At 39.9% G+C, this 16,629-nt stretch overlaps 1 protein-coding gene across 4 annotated transcripts in view; it reads right to left on the minus strand.

The window, feature by feature from the left end:
- The window catches only part of FAM13C (family with sequence similarity 13 member C), a 126,949-nt gene that overhangs the window by 29,922 nt on the left and 80,398 nt on the right, over nt 1–16,629 (minus strand). For all 4 annotated transcript variants that reach the window (XM_014940508.1, XM_014940511.1, XM_014940509.1 and 1 more), the window contains 2 exons: nt 9,660–9,781; nt 1,797–1,860 (listed from right to left, as the gene is read on the minus strand). In XM_014940508.1, the coding sequence (XP_014795994.1) occupies nt 1,797–1,860; nt 9,660–9,781 (186 nt within the window). The remainder of the gene's footprint in view (nt 1–1,796; nt 1,861–9,659; nt 9,782–16,629) is intronic.

Below are 16,629 nucleotides of genomic sequence, written 5' to 3' on the forward strand. Positions count from 1 at the left end.
CAAATATCAACCTGTTCAATTTCTTCACTCTAAGGAAATTAATGCTTTTATATGTTACATTCAAACAGTGACGTATAAAAGCATCTCCCCTGCTTTTTAATTTGAGAGTTCAGGTTAAAATAAGATAGTCATATTTTATGTGAACATAAATAAATCTCTGCAGTATCTGTAATGGCAATATTTGTGTCTTGAGGCGTATGACATTTTCAATTCAGAATTTCCTTTGTGGGGAACAAACAAGCAACAATAAGATAGAACAAGATATGCCCTGGGTCTGCATAATGGCGTGGGTGAGCAGTGAGGAGAGACACCACTTCCTCTAATCCAAGAAGGGAATTTATTTTCTTATGACACATGTCCATTTGGGTTTGCAGTAGACCTGAGATACAGTACAATCTGAGAGTTTGCAAAAGGAGGCACCAGAATGTAACCCTGACACATTCCCCATAAATTATCAGCAATTTATTTTAATTTCTGATCTAATTATCTGTTTTAATATCTTACACTGATTTCACTTATTATAATATTTTATCTTACCCTTTAAGGAAATCTTTGAAAGAATTTTAAATGGAAGTTTTCAAGTGGAAGCTTTGGTGATTCTTTGCAATGGGGCTTCTCAAAAGAAACAACAATCCAATGCTTTCTCCCAGGGCCTTAATTGGCTAGACAGAGACTGAATATATTCCCTTATATCAGTTGTGGAATGTGCCTTACTAGTCAGCATTGGGATTTTCAACAGTGAGCTGCACAACAATGACACAAATGCACAGGAAATAATTCATTGTAAGGAGAAGATTAAGTCTGAATTCCTTTAAAAGGACATATTGTGGTTTTCCCCTAATGAAAGGCAGGCATCTATTAATAGACATAGATGTTCTCTGGCTCATTATGGAAACAAAGCTGTTTTTAACATGGTTGGACAGGACTGGGCTTCCCTTCCTCCCAGTTTTTTTCTCCCCCTGCTTCTGCTGTTCTGTTGTCTTGGTCTACGCTTAAAAATATTGTCTGCTTGTTGTTTAAGTCCAGTATTGTTCACTGCTCTTGCAGCATGTAAGCATACTCTGTGCTAGTATGGAGATACCCGTGTTTGTGAGAGATGCCGTATAAGGTTTCCCACTTGGAATAATCACAAAGCTTGTTTTTGGCCTCCATGTGGGAATCTAGCCCAGGCTCAGCCATTGTTTGACATATCACACAAGCAGCTTCTTTGTGCTCTACTCTCACACCATCCTCCTGCCACAACCCCTGTGAAAACAGTTCTTGTTTCTTGTTTCAAGTGGCACAGGTGTTATTTGGCTTTTTTTTTTTGCTTCCTCTCTTCACTCTAACACTCCCCTCCTCCCATCTTACAAGAGTACCTTTTAAACTGCACTGCGCTGCTCATAGTTTATTTATGCAGGATGTAGGAAACTTGAGAACTCATTTTTAAACAAAACATCATTGATAGCTGAACACATTTGAGCTGTAATATGAGGAAAAAATCAAATGTTCTTAAAAGATGGCATTTAACTCAGTCAATAGTGAGTGTTTAATTCTTTTCTGTGCACAAACAGAAAGCAGCATAAAGTTGGCTTAAAATATTTTTAAAATCTCTTGCTTTTGTCTTTCAAAATATTATAGCAGTCTCGTATCACATTTTTAAGCTTTTCTCCAAAAACATGACTAGAATGGTTCATTAAAAAGCTAACCAAAGATTCTCAAGTGACTACATTATTCCAAGACCTTAGAATTAACAAAAAAACAAACATCTAATTCAAAATTTGTAACATCATATTTCAACTTTTGGTTAAGCTTACCTCATTTAAGCTGTTAAATTGATCAGCTGCTTCTTTTGGTGAAATGCATGTGTTCTGATCTATTCTACAAAACAAAACAAGAATTTTCACTCAGTGGATTGCTTATTCGTGCTGCAAATATTTCAAACTTTTCGTCATGTCTGTACATAAATTACAAGGTAGAGGATAAAGTTGTTTTATTAAAAAAAATAACATTTCTATGAAAGTTACATCTGTATTTTATATCTCATTCAAAACAACAATGATTTTATTGGAACCCTAAATAATATATCTAAACTGTGAATGAGGCCCTGGAAACTATGACATTAAAATCCAGGTTCACCCTGTCACACAGAAACAAAGTCATCACAGAAACATGATTAGCTCTCAGTATCTTGGTGAGCTAATAGGGTTAAAGCCAAGAAAAAGCTCAAACATATGTTTAAACCTAAGCACAATTTGTCCCACATGCTTTAAGTCAGGAACAAGAGTTTTCCTGTATCGGAGCCATAAAGAATAAATCTTTCCATATTTAAACTTGATGGTATTCCAGGATCCCAATCTTCAACTTTCTGCTTCAGTTCTGTTTTGTGAATTTCAGAAAGACTCAAGGGACTCTCACGAGCAGCTGGAAATCCTTTGAGTAAGAGGCATTTCCACATTTTTTAAAGAGTGTCACTTTACAGCCATCAGAGGTGTCCATACCTTTGGTTTTACCTCAGCGTATCACTGCTTTTTCACACGGAAATAGGAAAGGAAGGTCCTGGACTAACAAGGGGAAAATATCTTCTCTTTGGCTATAGCTAATGAGACAACTGTGCCCTATCCAGGCAGATGTGGTCATGGCTTAGGGCTCCACACACCCACCTACCAGCTTACAAATTCACTCTACCAAGGAATGAAACTGAAGCCTAACAAGAACCTCCCGTAGATTGGATGAGCAACCTGAATAGCCTCATACTACAGCTCTGCCTTCCCCAAGGCAAACAGAGGCTTTCTGCGCTCAGTTTCAAACCCTGACATAAGTCTATCACAAGTTGACTCGCAACTCAGCTGAAGCAAGAAAACTATTGCTGTCTTAGAGAATGAGATTTCTCTCTCAGTGCTGAAAAGCTGGCGATGTTTGCTGGCCCCTGTGAGACTCACTCACAGACGTGATCAAAACTAACACAAAACCCAGATTTCTTTGGACAAGAGAATTCATATTCTTCAACCTATCAGCTCAGAGTAATCCAAGCAAAACCAAATAGATTTAAAAGTCTCTAGAGACCTCCAAAACAGTACAGACAGATCCTTAGGCCTTTTATCTAGTTCTTCATAGATTTATGAGGCATTTAAAGACCTACTTTATTATGAAAGAATAAAATATTTATAGTTTGGATTAATAACATGTAAGGAAGGATCTGAAAGGCTACAAACAAATGAAGAATTAATTCACTAATTAAGAAAAAATATTTAGAGTGATCTGTTGCATTGATCTAGAGCTAGACATAAAGGAAAGGAAGAAAAGGACACATGTCAGATTCATACACTTCTGGTACTTGTTTGGATGATTACTTTCAGGATAAGTAACACACAGCAAATGTGAACTCTCCTTAAAAAAAACCCAACCAAAACAAAAAACTAAAAACCAACACAAAAACCTAAATACAAGTTTAGGTTTAGGTAAGAACCAGCAGTTCTTACAGGTGCAACACAAAGTTCTACATAATTCGCAGCTGCATCACTCGGAAGTCTTGCACTTTGGAGAGTAAAATGTTTACAGCACCCCTGAAGTATGACCTCTCTGTCATTCAGGATGATGCTCTTGTCTGCTGTTTTAGGGATTCAGAAGTATTGCATTTTAAGGTTCCTTTTTCACTGAAAATACTAGAGTAAGATGCTCTTAGCTTTGCATTCTTTGGATTCTGGGATACTGAAATCATTAAGGTGAATAACCATTTTTGTGTGAAGACCATTTACATTAGCAGTCATGGATGTATGCTGAGCTGAACTTACTCTATATAGAGAGTTTTGGGGTGTGCTTTTTTGTTTTCACCAAGATTAACTGCTCTGCTAGGCAAATGCAGGTTATCTGATTGTCACCAGGCAACAAAGGGCTTACAATTTAATAACGATGAGTTGGATCCTATTCTCATTAAAAGTCAATCACAAAATATCCATTAACTTCAAAAGCAGCAGGAATGAGCCCTAATTTTCTGTCTGTGATGAGTACATTAAAATTATTTTAGGCCTTAGCTGAAATTTTGAATAATAGCAGGCAACCCTTATTTTGTATAATGTACATCACGTGAAATAATGAAAATGGAATTCTCTCTGTGGCTATTACTCAAATATATGTTATATCATTCTTTATAAAATACAAAAGGCCTGATCCCTCTACGCTCCCTATAGACTGGCAACTCAGGCTTTGGCAGAATTATCCTCTTCCGCATGGCACAGATGACAAAGATGCAACCCATTAACATGTAAATTTGAAGTTCGTGGACATTAAAAAAAAATATAATAAAAAAAAATTAAATGCTAATTATCATAACAGAGCTCCTACCAGACTTCAAGGGGAAGAGCAATTTGCATGAACAGTGAGCTGTTTAAAAACAGACCAGAACATGTGAATTATTGAATTATGCATGATATCAGTTCTAAACTGGCATAAAATTCAAATAAGACCACATAAATTTAAAAAATAGGAAAAATGAAGATAACCTAAGCAAATTCACTTCTCTTTTCCCAGACTAAACCCAGAAAGGAGCATTACTTTCTGTAGCTTGCAACAGTCCAACCCTGGATTACACTAACCCCATCCTCAGGAGACTTATATGTTTGTGCACCACCATGCCACACATGATGTGTCTTGGGCCAGTTTATGTATTAGTGATGCCAGGATAAATCCTGGTAAGCAAACCAGGATGCTGTGGGATGAAACACCTTTTCCAGACTCACTTTCAGTCTATCTTGGCCCAATTCTCCTTCCCTGTCTCCATTCTGGCAATTGGTTTTACCCTTTCTACTGTGAGGGTGGCCTACTAGGTTAACAGCTCAGAAAGGGCATTTTTGGTACCACATCAGAGGACTGATTCAGCCTATCCAGAGGTTACATCACATGAGTTCACAGAAAGGCAGACCCCCCACACCTCAACCAACACACCTCAGTGCCAGGAAAACAAAAATGACCTTTCTGAGACCTCCACAAATGGCAAAAAAACATAATGAAATTCAAGCATAGTCACCACCGTAACACAGGGCTGTAGGTGAATGTTTCAAAAGCATGCCCATGACTCCCTACAAAGCAATACAGAACTACAACAGGCTTCTGGATGGACATAAAGGACACACTTGCAGTGAAAGAATAAGGGCCCAAAGATGTTGGGATACATCCTAGGCTACTGCTTGGGCAGTCCCTGACTGCTGGACTAAGCAGCCAGACAGAGCCAGGGTAGCAGTGCCTGGCTCATCAATCACAGCAGTTGCATAAAGGCTGGCTGTGGACAACTGCACTTGTTTTTCTAATCATGAGTGCCTCTCGTGCTCCCCAGGCACAGTCCTTACTTGGGCTATATTAAGATGCTATGGGTTTTTTGCCCCTCTCTCCTCTCTCCACCCCTGATGGTTTTTTTGTTGGGTTTGTTTTTTTTTTTTCCTTTCTCTAAGTATATTGCAACCCAAGAGCTTGCTCGGGCACTTTCCATGCCTTGATACAAGAAGTATCACTGGAACCATAAACATCAATATCTTAACATCAAAATTCCTGAAGAAGCTGTGTTTGGGAACTGGTCCATCATTTCCCAGCAAAGCAATGTTTCATCAGTAAACCCTGATCTGCTGACAGAGAGCTATTTGCTTTGCAGACACGTATTGGTCACAACGAACTTTTACCAGGTCTGAGGGAGGACTCGGAGGGAATCTGGCCAAGTTCTCTCCTTGGTCACCTGGCCACCTCTGTGGGAAGGCAGCCTCACAAGCTTTGCCTCACCCATGCAGGCCCACACCATATAGCATGGGGACATGAGCACTTCTGCAGCTTCCCTGCTCCCTCCCACATATCCCTGGTTTGTAGCTATTCAGCAGAAAGCACGGAAACTACCAGAGTCCCCACCTCAACTGTACTCTCAGAAGCTTGAAAACACAAATGCTGAAAGCCTCACTAGAACTTGGTCTCCCTCAGGGGAGCACAGAAACCTTGGAGACTCTGGTTGAGCCCAAGGTCCAGGGCAGCCCAGGGTTCCCAGCATTTCCAGTTTTCCTGCAGAACATCCATAAGTCTGATAGCAACTGCCACCCTCTGCAGAAATTAGGGCCCAACACAGGGCCCACCAGCTGAGTCCTACTAAATAAAATCACTCCACTCCTATTTTATTTGGGGAATGGAGAAGAGGGGGAACTTTTAGGGATTTTTTTTTTTTTTTGCACAAAACTTAACCCCAAAGTGTAGTTCCCACACTTACTTGGAATGCAACCTTCTGGGAAACACTGACATTCCCACTGCCCAGGAATCCCACATTTCACCCCCTTTTCTATATAACAGGCATCTGAAGAAAACACCATCCTCTGTTCAGGTACCAGCACACCCAGCTCTGCAATCCACATCAGTTTTGCTGATTGCCTTTGAGAGGGCAATCGGTAAGAGCAGCTTTTTGCAATCATATATATTGTTCCATACTGGCTTTCCTATTCTCGGTTAAAAAAGGCAATTCTCTTTATTGTAACATTTGTTCCTGAGGCCTGCATATAACTTTTATCTCCCAAAGGTGCATATTATATTAGACTTTTATCCAAACCCAACTACACACAATGGCTAGAGCAGGATTCAATGTAATCACTAGCAATAGTATTAGAAATTGGTGTTCTTGTTATAAAATGTAAAGGTTTCCTTCCATGTAGATGGCATTTCATATTCTAAAATGAGGCTGATGTTCATAAATAATGCATGATGAACGCCTCTTGAAATTAAAATCCTTGATTTGCAGGTCAGGTATAGCTTAGCCAAGAACAAGACCGTATTCTCTTATTCTTCTGACTGTAAACCTCTTCAACAAGTCTATTCTTCCATTTCCCTCAAATCCCACTAAAACTTTTCTTTTATTGTTTCAGTGATTATCATAAAATTAAAGTACTCCCCCAAAAAACAATCAACCACATACTTATGCATATTTTTTTGTGAACATGCCTTGTTAGATTACCCCAAGTTTAGATTACTCTGCTTAATAGAGACTTTACTGAAAAGTTTTTCATCTCAGTAGTTTTTAATTCGTATTTAGACAAATTAAATGTATACTGTTTTTAGCTCCCTCACACTAACTAGAACCTACTTTTTTAAGAAAGCTATACAGTTCAGAGGCATCTAGAACTTTGACAGAGACTAATGACAGAGCTATAGCAGTCTGCAGAAATGAAATTTAAGCAGAAGTACCAACAAGCCGCACTAGAAATAATCAACCTTACTTCTTTGTATGAGACAGAAATAAATCTTTCTTCTCTTATCCTCCCCACACATATCTGATAGACAGAGGAACCTTCCCAGTGGCACCCCTGCAGCAGTGTGGCCATCTCTTCTCCAAAAGACCAGAAAGCTTTTGGTCTATGAGTTAGGGATCCTAGGCAGATATAGTGTTCCAAAGCATTGCTAATTTTGCCAGTAACCTAGCAAAACCAGGGTGGAAGATAGTGAAACTCAAGTTTTGTGGGGTTAGCAGATGTGTTTTGTCAAAATCTAGCTATGATTGTTGCCTGCTGCCCAGGCTGAATGCTTAACCTTTGCCATGTCCCATAGCAGAGAAGGCAGAAAACAAGCCAAGACGTCATACCCTGGCAGCTATGCTTCACAGCCTGTTCAAAAGCCAGTTCTGTGATGCTGATGTAGCAGCCAGCCCTCTGCATGAGCTGAGACATGGGCACGTTATTACTCTGACCCTGTCAAAGTTGAGTGATGACAGAGGGATGGGGCAAGACCCTTAAGAGGAATTACCAGACATAGTGACCCTCAAACTGAAAGTGGTAACTTCAGCATATGTAATTCAAAGTCACCCCAGCTGGGTGGTGGGAATGCTTTTTCCAATGACAGTTAAGACAGTTAAAGTAAATAAAGTGTGTGTGTGAGGCCAGGGACCAGGCATTAGTGCTTGTTTATACCACATTTGAAGTTACTCACTTGAGTTTTGTTGTAAGATAATCAAACTAAAGCGCAGCCGGAGTTGAGATTTGATCACTGTGCTTTCACAGCACTTAGTAAATACAGGTACCATAATTTAACAGATTTATAACTTGTGGACAGCAGGCTTCCTAAGGAGCTACCCTGGTCTTAAACAGGAATAAACAGCATAGTGAACAATGGTTTAGTACCAGGCAAGTTAAAAAGGCCAAACTGTTGAAATTGAAAGGGGAACTTTGCTGTGATTCCTGTTTTATTCATGCACATTCCACTCTGGTTCTTATCCTTAATGTCCATGTTTCTTCCATCATGTTCCTTTCATCAATCAAAACTAACCGATGTTATTTCATTATCTACCCATACACGGACCTCCTACCAGCAGAGCCACTAGGTAGGTCTATCTCTCCAACACAAAACTCACTATGTTCCTCTTTACAAGAAATCCATCTGATTTTTTCCTAGTGTAAAGAATGCCAGAAAAAGAGCAGGCAAGCTTCCTAGACTGGGGCTAATTAGAAACACACTGAGAGGCAGGACTTTGCAGTGTCTCAATTGCAGATACAGGCATTGGAAGGTGAAAGCAGTTTTTTGTGAAAGCTAATTAAATGCTTGGTCATTCTGCTAAAGCTTCCTTTGAGAGCACAAATTAATATTGTTTACAACATTGCCTACTAACAGCTGTGGTGAAGGCAATCAGTTCATTTCACATAAAGCACCAAACTGCCATTGGATGGCAACTGTCACTGCTAACCTACTCCTGACTTGAAACAGACCTTGGAGGCAAAGAGCTCTGTACATCCACCAGCTGTGCCCTGACCCACTGAGCACCCCTGGCATGCACAGCTGCTGCTCTGGTCCCTTCAAAGAGAGCCAGAGCTTTGGCCACACAGCACCAAGGCTGTCCTGCACCTTGAGGTAGAGAACAAAGAGCAGAGACGTGACTCACCTGCTTAAAACTATGTGCACGGCAAAGAGGGACCAGATCAGCACCTCAGCATGGGAAATTTGTAAAGTGGTGCTCCAAAAACTGATCACTGTGAAAAGCATGATCTTATTTACACAGTGCAAGCCTGTCAGTAAGAGCTAATTCTTATCCTTAGGACATACCCTCACTGGTAGATTGGGGCAGATGGACAAGCTGAAACCCTGTTTCTAACCTTCGCACAACCATGAAGGATCAGAGAAGCAACTGTGACTTCCAGTAGTTACCAGCGCTGAGTCACTTTGTGATCAGCTGAGGTAATTGCCATCAAGACTCAGCTAATACCTGACCTGTAAACCCCATAACTTTCACTGCACTGGAACAAGCACAGTTACCACAGCACCCAGGGTCTAAACTATACATAAATGCATGCCCATGCTAAACTCAGGTGTGCAGCTTCCCGTTCCCATTTCTCAGTGAGAATACAGCTCTGAGAAAGAGTGAGGCAAGTCAGCACTGGGGGGAAAAGAAAAGAAGAGCCAAGATATTTTTGAAACTTGGCACAGAAGAATTTAAGTTTCTGAACTGAAAATGTTCTTCCTACTTAAAATGTAAGGAGTTTAAAGAATGATGAAATTTGCATTCTTATCTTCATCCCTTTCACTTTCTCCAAACAGTTCTAGGCATACAAATAGAGAATACAACTGCCAGTGGGAGCCAGGAGTCTGAATATTTTATACTAAAGGCGGCAAATGAATTAGCCTTTCCTGCAGTTAATCAGAAGTGAAATGCAGTGTCTTATCCCAAGGCTTACCTTGGTTGAAATCTCACGACTGCTTCCTGGCATCTGAAAGCCACATTCTGTGCATAGTCATTAGCTGAGGATCCAGCCTTCCCCTGCCACTCTGAGAGGCCCGGCAATGCACTTTCCAGCTCCTGCACAAAGCAAAAAAAAATAATGTTGCATGCCCTGTCAGTACCAATCAGGCTTAGCTGAATATTTTGCTTCAAGAAAAAAGCAGCTCTATGAGACCGGATGCTGATTGTGATTCTTCATTATTTTTTGGTAATAATCTGTAAACAACTAGAAAAGATTCTAAACAAAGTAGTATCTTCTTTCACTGTAAATCATTTTCTGAAACCAAAGCAGACTGTAACCCATTTTCTGTTTATTAGTTAGATAACAGATGTCATCTTCTGAGCTAAGAGATGCTACACAAAAAGTTCAGTATGTTTTTGCTTATCTATACACTCACATTTCATTTGAAGTTATTTACTCATGTTTCAGTAATATTTTATTACTTGGGCATCATCAGAAAAATTTTGGCTGAAAAAGCAAATGTAGTTCACTTAAGTGACATTTATAATGTTTAACCAGATTCCTTTTTCTGTTTGCTCTTTCCCTTCTCTAGCATACGCATAGCTTTATGAACAGAGTATTACTGCAGGAGGAGGGAAAGGTAGTGAGGAAAAAAAAAGTGACATCAGCCAACCTGCCACACAGAAAATAAATAGGCAATTTAGTCCAACAACTTAAGGGAGCAGGAATTAGAAAGGTATACATATCGCTCCAAGCTTTTGAAAACCAGTTGTAGGTCTGTGGCAAGACATGTTCAGCACAACTTTATTTCCTTACTTATAAAATGGGATACAATAATTCCCTTGTATTGCAAAGGGTTAAGATAATGAAGTTCTTTGAAAATGTGATAATCAAAGAGGGGCTTTTTCCTACTTCTTTATTAGCTTTTAGCATCCAATATTTTATTCTAATAGTTTTCAAAATTAAAGTACAATGTGCTTTGCAAAACAATAGTGTTCCCTTCCCCTGGTAAAGCAATGTATCTCATTTTGTTCTGGTCATACTCTTCTTGATGCACCCCAGGATGCCGTTGGCCTTCTTGGCCACAAGGGCACATTGCTGGCTCATGGTCATCCTGTTGGCCAACAGGACTCACAGGTCTTTTCCCACAGAGCTGCTCTCCAGCAGGTCAGCCCCCAACCTGTACTGGTGCAGGGGGTTATTCCTCCCCATCTGCAGCACCCTACACTTGCCCTTGTTGAATTTCTTCAGGTTCCTCTCTGTCCACCTCTTCAGCCTGTCCAGGTGTCGCTGTGTGGCCACATAACCTTCTGGGATGTCAGCCACCCCTCCCAGTTTTGTGTCATCAGCAAACTTGCTGAGGGTACACCCTGTCCCCTCATCCAGATCATTGATGAATACATTAAGGAGGACTGGAGCCAGTACTGATCCCTGGGGAGTACTGGATCCAGTCCTCTTCAATATATTTGTATATAAAAATGACCATATGTTCCTGGGGCCTAAACAGGTCAACATAAATTTGAACTTTGAACTTTCATTACAGTTCCAGGTAGAAGTGGATTGAACTAGTTCAGCTTATTTTATTTGCTCAGAAATCTTCAGTGGTTTGCTGGTCTCCAGGTAGAATAAGCATTTTCCACATATATGCTTGGAATCTCTTGTAAGAACTGGGTTACATTTTGCTAGGTATTGGACATGACAGGAACTAGAAAGACTAACACTATATTCCAGTAGAAAAAGCTGGAAGAATTCTACATCATCACTGTGATGCATACTGAAAAAATGCTTTCTCAAAGAGATTTAATAACAGAGACACTTAGGAAGACTAAAATTCAGATTTCAGAAAAACCTCTGGAAGTGAGGCTGGGAATTTGTATACTTTTTTTTGTAAATCTGAGGGATGTAGACTAGGGAGATAGAGGGAAGAGGCCGGGACACTGGAGTTCAGGAGATGACTTTCCTATGACTGTAGCAGCATCATTGGTGGAGATTTCTAGTCAGAACTTGAATCCTAGCTTTTTATGCCATTCTATGAGAATACGGAGTTTCGGGATACAATAAAATACCAAAAGAGGCAACAGCCATTGACCACTCATTTAGGTGGGCTTAGCTTCAGAAGTTGACCACAAAAGCTGTTCATACAGGTACAAAAGAAAACATTGTATGCTCTGTAAATGAATGAAGCAAGCCCATTTCAACTTAAGCAAGCATATCTTATGTCTGAAGCCTTCTCAGTTTAGTACTATTTAACTTAATCAGTCAAAGAATGTCAGTCTAGTTAAAGTGCAAAATGAAACCTGTGTTAAAGTAGTAAACTAGCTTCAGCAGAAGCCTCTTCTGCAACAAACACACCTCTCCAATATCAGCAGAGAGAAAACAGCAATTAAAGATGCTTTCTGCTAGATGAAAGGGAAAGCTGAGGATAAGACTATGTGCTGGTAATAAGCGCTTACTTGCAGGCTTGATGTTTGAGGATTTGGGTGGGTTTTGGTTGGTCTTTCTTTGACTTTTTTTTTCTTTTTTTCTTTGTTATTATTGTTGTTTGTAATAGGATGTTAAAGAGTAACCCTAGGGAAACACCCTTGATGGAACCTCTATTTCTTAAGAGCAATGAAAGCCATTCCTGACACGTCAAAGGCATCCAACAGTATAGTGCTGTCTTCTAGTGTATTTCTGTTTCTTCTTCACTACAGAGAGTGAAGCTTCTACAGCAAGGCTCCATCTGGTAAGCAGTCTGTGAAGAGGGAAATCTCCAGGCATTGCTGAGGAGACTCAGTGCTGCATAATCACTACCATGATATTTGCTCTGTACACAAAATAATACATGGGTTTGGAAGCAGACAAAAATTACCATCATGGATACATATGTTGAGATAAATCAACTTCTGTTTCACAAGCTAAAATTAGTTTAAAATCCATTTTCCTTAAAAAAATCACAACATGTCATAACCCATCTCTGTCAGAGCATCTGAATTACAGTCGAGGCATAAAAATGTTTGCTGTGTTTCAGCACCACCTTAATCTGCTCTTGAACCCTAGAAAGTGCCCTGCACCCTTCATATGCTTTATCCAACACACAAACACTTCCATCTCTCTTCAAATGCAAGCTCCATGCAAATAGCCTACCAGCATTTGGGACCACAGCCCTGGCACACTACATGGTGCTGTGTCAATACAGAAAATAGCCAAGACTAAAGTCCTGAGCAGAATTGCCTCCTACTCCTACTGAAAACGTAAGTCCACACAAGAAAATAAGCAGCTATATTTAACGGACAGTGAATTGAACAGACTTAATTCACAATGGGAGGTGTGGTTTAAACATAAGCAGAGCATACCTCAAAATTGAAGTGGAACTTGCAGACTGTCTGACATGTTCATGTGTTTGTGTAGCTAATGCGTTAATATTTGTTCTGGTTTTGTTTTGTTTTTGTTTTTTTAATTCCAGTGCATTTAAAATGACAATTTTAATGCCAAATTACTGGAAGTTCTTTGAAATCCATGCAATATGCCTATTTAATTTATACACAAAATACCAAACTTCACATGCCAATTTTCAGCATTCCCATCTCTACACATTGATTGTTAGGCCACCATTTCATTTTTATAGTCATTTACCTCAATAATATGGCTTTAAAACTGAACTTTTACTGCCTCTACCTATTAGCATGGCAGAGACACTAGCATGCTTAGTGTCATTTTATAAATATGGCTCAGTATCAATAATAAATTTGAGGATAACACATTTGATAATCTATATTCATGACTGTGCATCAAAGGTGAGTGACAGGAGAAAGGATTAGGCAAGGGAAGAAGTTCTCACACTGACTCCCCAGAGTATGTTCTGAGAGCATGCCTTCTCACCTCTTGAAGTAAAATAAATACTAATTAATTTGATTTTCTATAGATTAATATTGCAGAATTGCTAAAGAAGCTCATGAAACCATAGGAAAGATGAAACCAAGTAGCTGGAGTACAGTGGTGTAATCACAATACAGCAGCCTGCCTCTCTTGCCAAACTTTGGAAAGGTTACAACTGCCCCCATACCCAGCTCCTGCCCCTCAATAACTGCATGCAGTATTCAAGATACAGATATACTCTTGTGACATCTTATCAGCTGATAAATGACCAAGGGAAGTCACTTGATACTGCAATTTTATTAGACTTGGTACTGTTAATCATCACTGTAAATTTAATGACTTTTTCTTCATTAAGATCTCAGGTACATGACCACAGTACTATAATTGTGTCAAAAATATTACAGGCACAGGAATCATACTTCAGCAGACAGAGAGTCTTGTGATGTTCAAAATCCCCAAGTTGGCCATCTTTCCTCTACTTGGATGCAATAGTCTGTTCCCTCTTAGTGACCCTTTTACAATGGAAATCCCCTGGACTCTCACTTGTAGAAAGGCACACAAAATTGATTCCAATCCAAACAAACTTTAATCCTTCCACCGCATGCAGCAAACTTATTTATCTCCCAATAACCTATTCTGATTTTAAAGGGACAACTTTCTGAAAAGGCAACGCATGGGCTTATAACACGTAGGGGCAAGTAGCAAACATTTCCTTGGCTTATCAGAGCAACACCTTCAAAAGAGGTACTGTCACTGCAATATTGTCACTGTCTCTGTCTGATACCACAGAGAAGTCAGGTTGGGGAAGTGAGGAGACTGTTGGAGAAGCACTCTATCAATAAAATCAGGGTAGCGAGGATGAACAGTTTAATCACTATGTGCAGTGCATCACGCTTTTCTTTCAAAAATTCATGTACTCAGTTACTGCTGTTGGTCAGCTTGACACCAACTGCTTATGAGTTATCTCATCAAGTGGCTTGGTGGCAAGGTGTTTCACAAAAGGAAGGTATAGGCAGTTGCACAGTGTTTCAAAGCATTAGTCTGGCCCACTTTTCCAGGTAATAACAACCTGCCACATACATATAAACAACAGCTACTAGAAACAACACAACTGCACTTTGCTTTCAGCTTCAAAATGGAGAGAAGCAGGTGCTACCAGTTCACACCTAGAGTTGCTAACACTGACAGCTGCAATAGGCTTTGGGAGGTCATAACACACCATGGATCCCAATGAGAACCCATAGACAGAAAAAAACCTCTTCTGCAAGCAGAACCTTGTTTTTATAGGCAACTTTAACAAAGCCAGGAGCCAGATGCTCGTTTCCTTAAGAACAAAAGCCCTTGAGGTAGCTGAAGATTCAGCAAGGAATTGTGCACAGCTTGGAACCGTGCACATCCTAACTAATGAGAATGAAGGCTAACAAAATGAAGGGCTTGGTAGATGTTTTCTCCAAAACAGCTCTCCTCTGCAAACCCTCCCAAGAGGCAAACTCTTTCCTCTAAAGCCAGCGCCGCTGAAGTCAGTGTAGATATAGGATATTCATTGAAAAGTCTTTCATGGTACTAGGATACAATTCCCTCTATGAATGAGCAGAGTTCCTTTATGAAGGGATGTTAACTTTGTGTTTATGCTTTATATTACACTCAAATCTCTACACTAGCTCTCATGCCTCAAGTACTCCCACAAATCAAAGGTGAAATAAAATAGTGTCTACAGATCTCACCTCTTCCAGTACACCAGAGATGGAAGCAATGGGCAGTGAGGGGTCCCAGCACCACTTTTGTGTTTCCTAATTCAAGCCCTTGAATCATGTGACAATTATCTGCCTGACACTGTTTTTCCTTCCAGAGGCTGCATACCTAAGTTACACTGGTATTTTATGGCAGTCTAATTATATACTCAAGAAGTTTCCCACGAAGGAATGTCAATGTCAGTTAACCACTTCAGGCCATGTAAAATACCATAGAGCAGCAAATGTGTGCTGTGTTTGCTTCCATTGGGTGAGAGACACTGGCATGACATACTCAGGGAATAAGCAGACAGGAGACTTGGAAGCAGCTGAAAGAGCAACAGATGACCTATGAGACGGATCTTGCCCTGTTTATGACTCTTCCTGATATGCCTCCACTTGCTCTTTAGAGGGTAAAATTTCCTATCATTTTTCTTATCTGCAGATAAACATGCACACCTCATCTCCCTGCAGCCTAAATAACATTTCCTAGGAAAGCAATACAGTTACAAAAAATCAGCAGTTATTACTTCATCTCAGGGATGAACTCTAGCAAAAATATGCAAGAAGATTAGGTCAAGAGTTGACATTGATATTCTAAAAGAGCCTGTGATAATACCATTGGGATGCCACGTGCTTTTACTTTTTTTTCTGGGATTCAAAAGGATATTCCTCACTTCGAAGGTAAGACATGTCATCCAATATGATGAATTCCAATTCTAAACGAAAATCATTCCTGGTCTACGATGGATTCAAAGCACTTGAGAATGCACTCTGCAAATTGCTATTCACAAACAAGAAGTGAGGAGAGAGACAGAAATAGCCAAATATACCATACATCAAAGAAGAGATGTAAATAAAGACATCTCTCAGGCCTTGTATCTACTACAGGCCAACAATCTACCAACGTTAACATCAACTATATTGGTTAAGAGAATATTTCTAGCTGAGGGGTTAAACCTGGAGCAGAGCTCTATCCCTTACACTGCACATGAGACATGACTTGGGAAGCACCAGGGGAGAATAGCGGCGTTTCCAGCAGCTGATGGGAGGTGGTAACTCTGGAGTCTGCCTAACAATGTACCTCCACAGACAGCAGCAGAAGCTTCTTCATTTCTAGCCTTCTTTTATAGCCTTTAGAAAAGTTACAGTTCTGCTTCCCTCAGCTAAACCCAGGAAGCCTGTGGGCAAGAGCACTGGTACAGAATCTGCACTGGAGTAGATTTATTATTTAAAGATGAGAAAAAGTCGAAATCAAGATAAAGGGAAAGTATAAAATCTCTCAATTGGCAGCCAAAATACAAGTGCAAGAGATCTTCAGTTAAACAAACAAAACCAGAAAAACTCTAATCACTGCTGCAACTGACAAGATTTTT

This window comes from Calidris pugnax, unplaced genomic scaffold, assembly GCF_001431845.1.
Source record: "Calidris pugnax isolate Ruff unplaced genomic scaffold, ASM143184v1 scaffold39, whole genome shotgun sequence".
Lineage (NCBI taxonomy): Eukaryota > Metazoa > Chordata > Aves > Charadriiformes > Scolopacidae > Calidris > Calidris pugnax.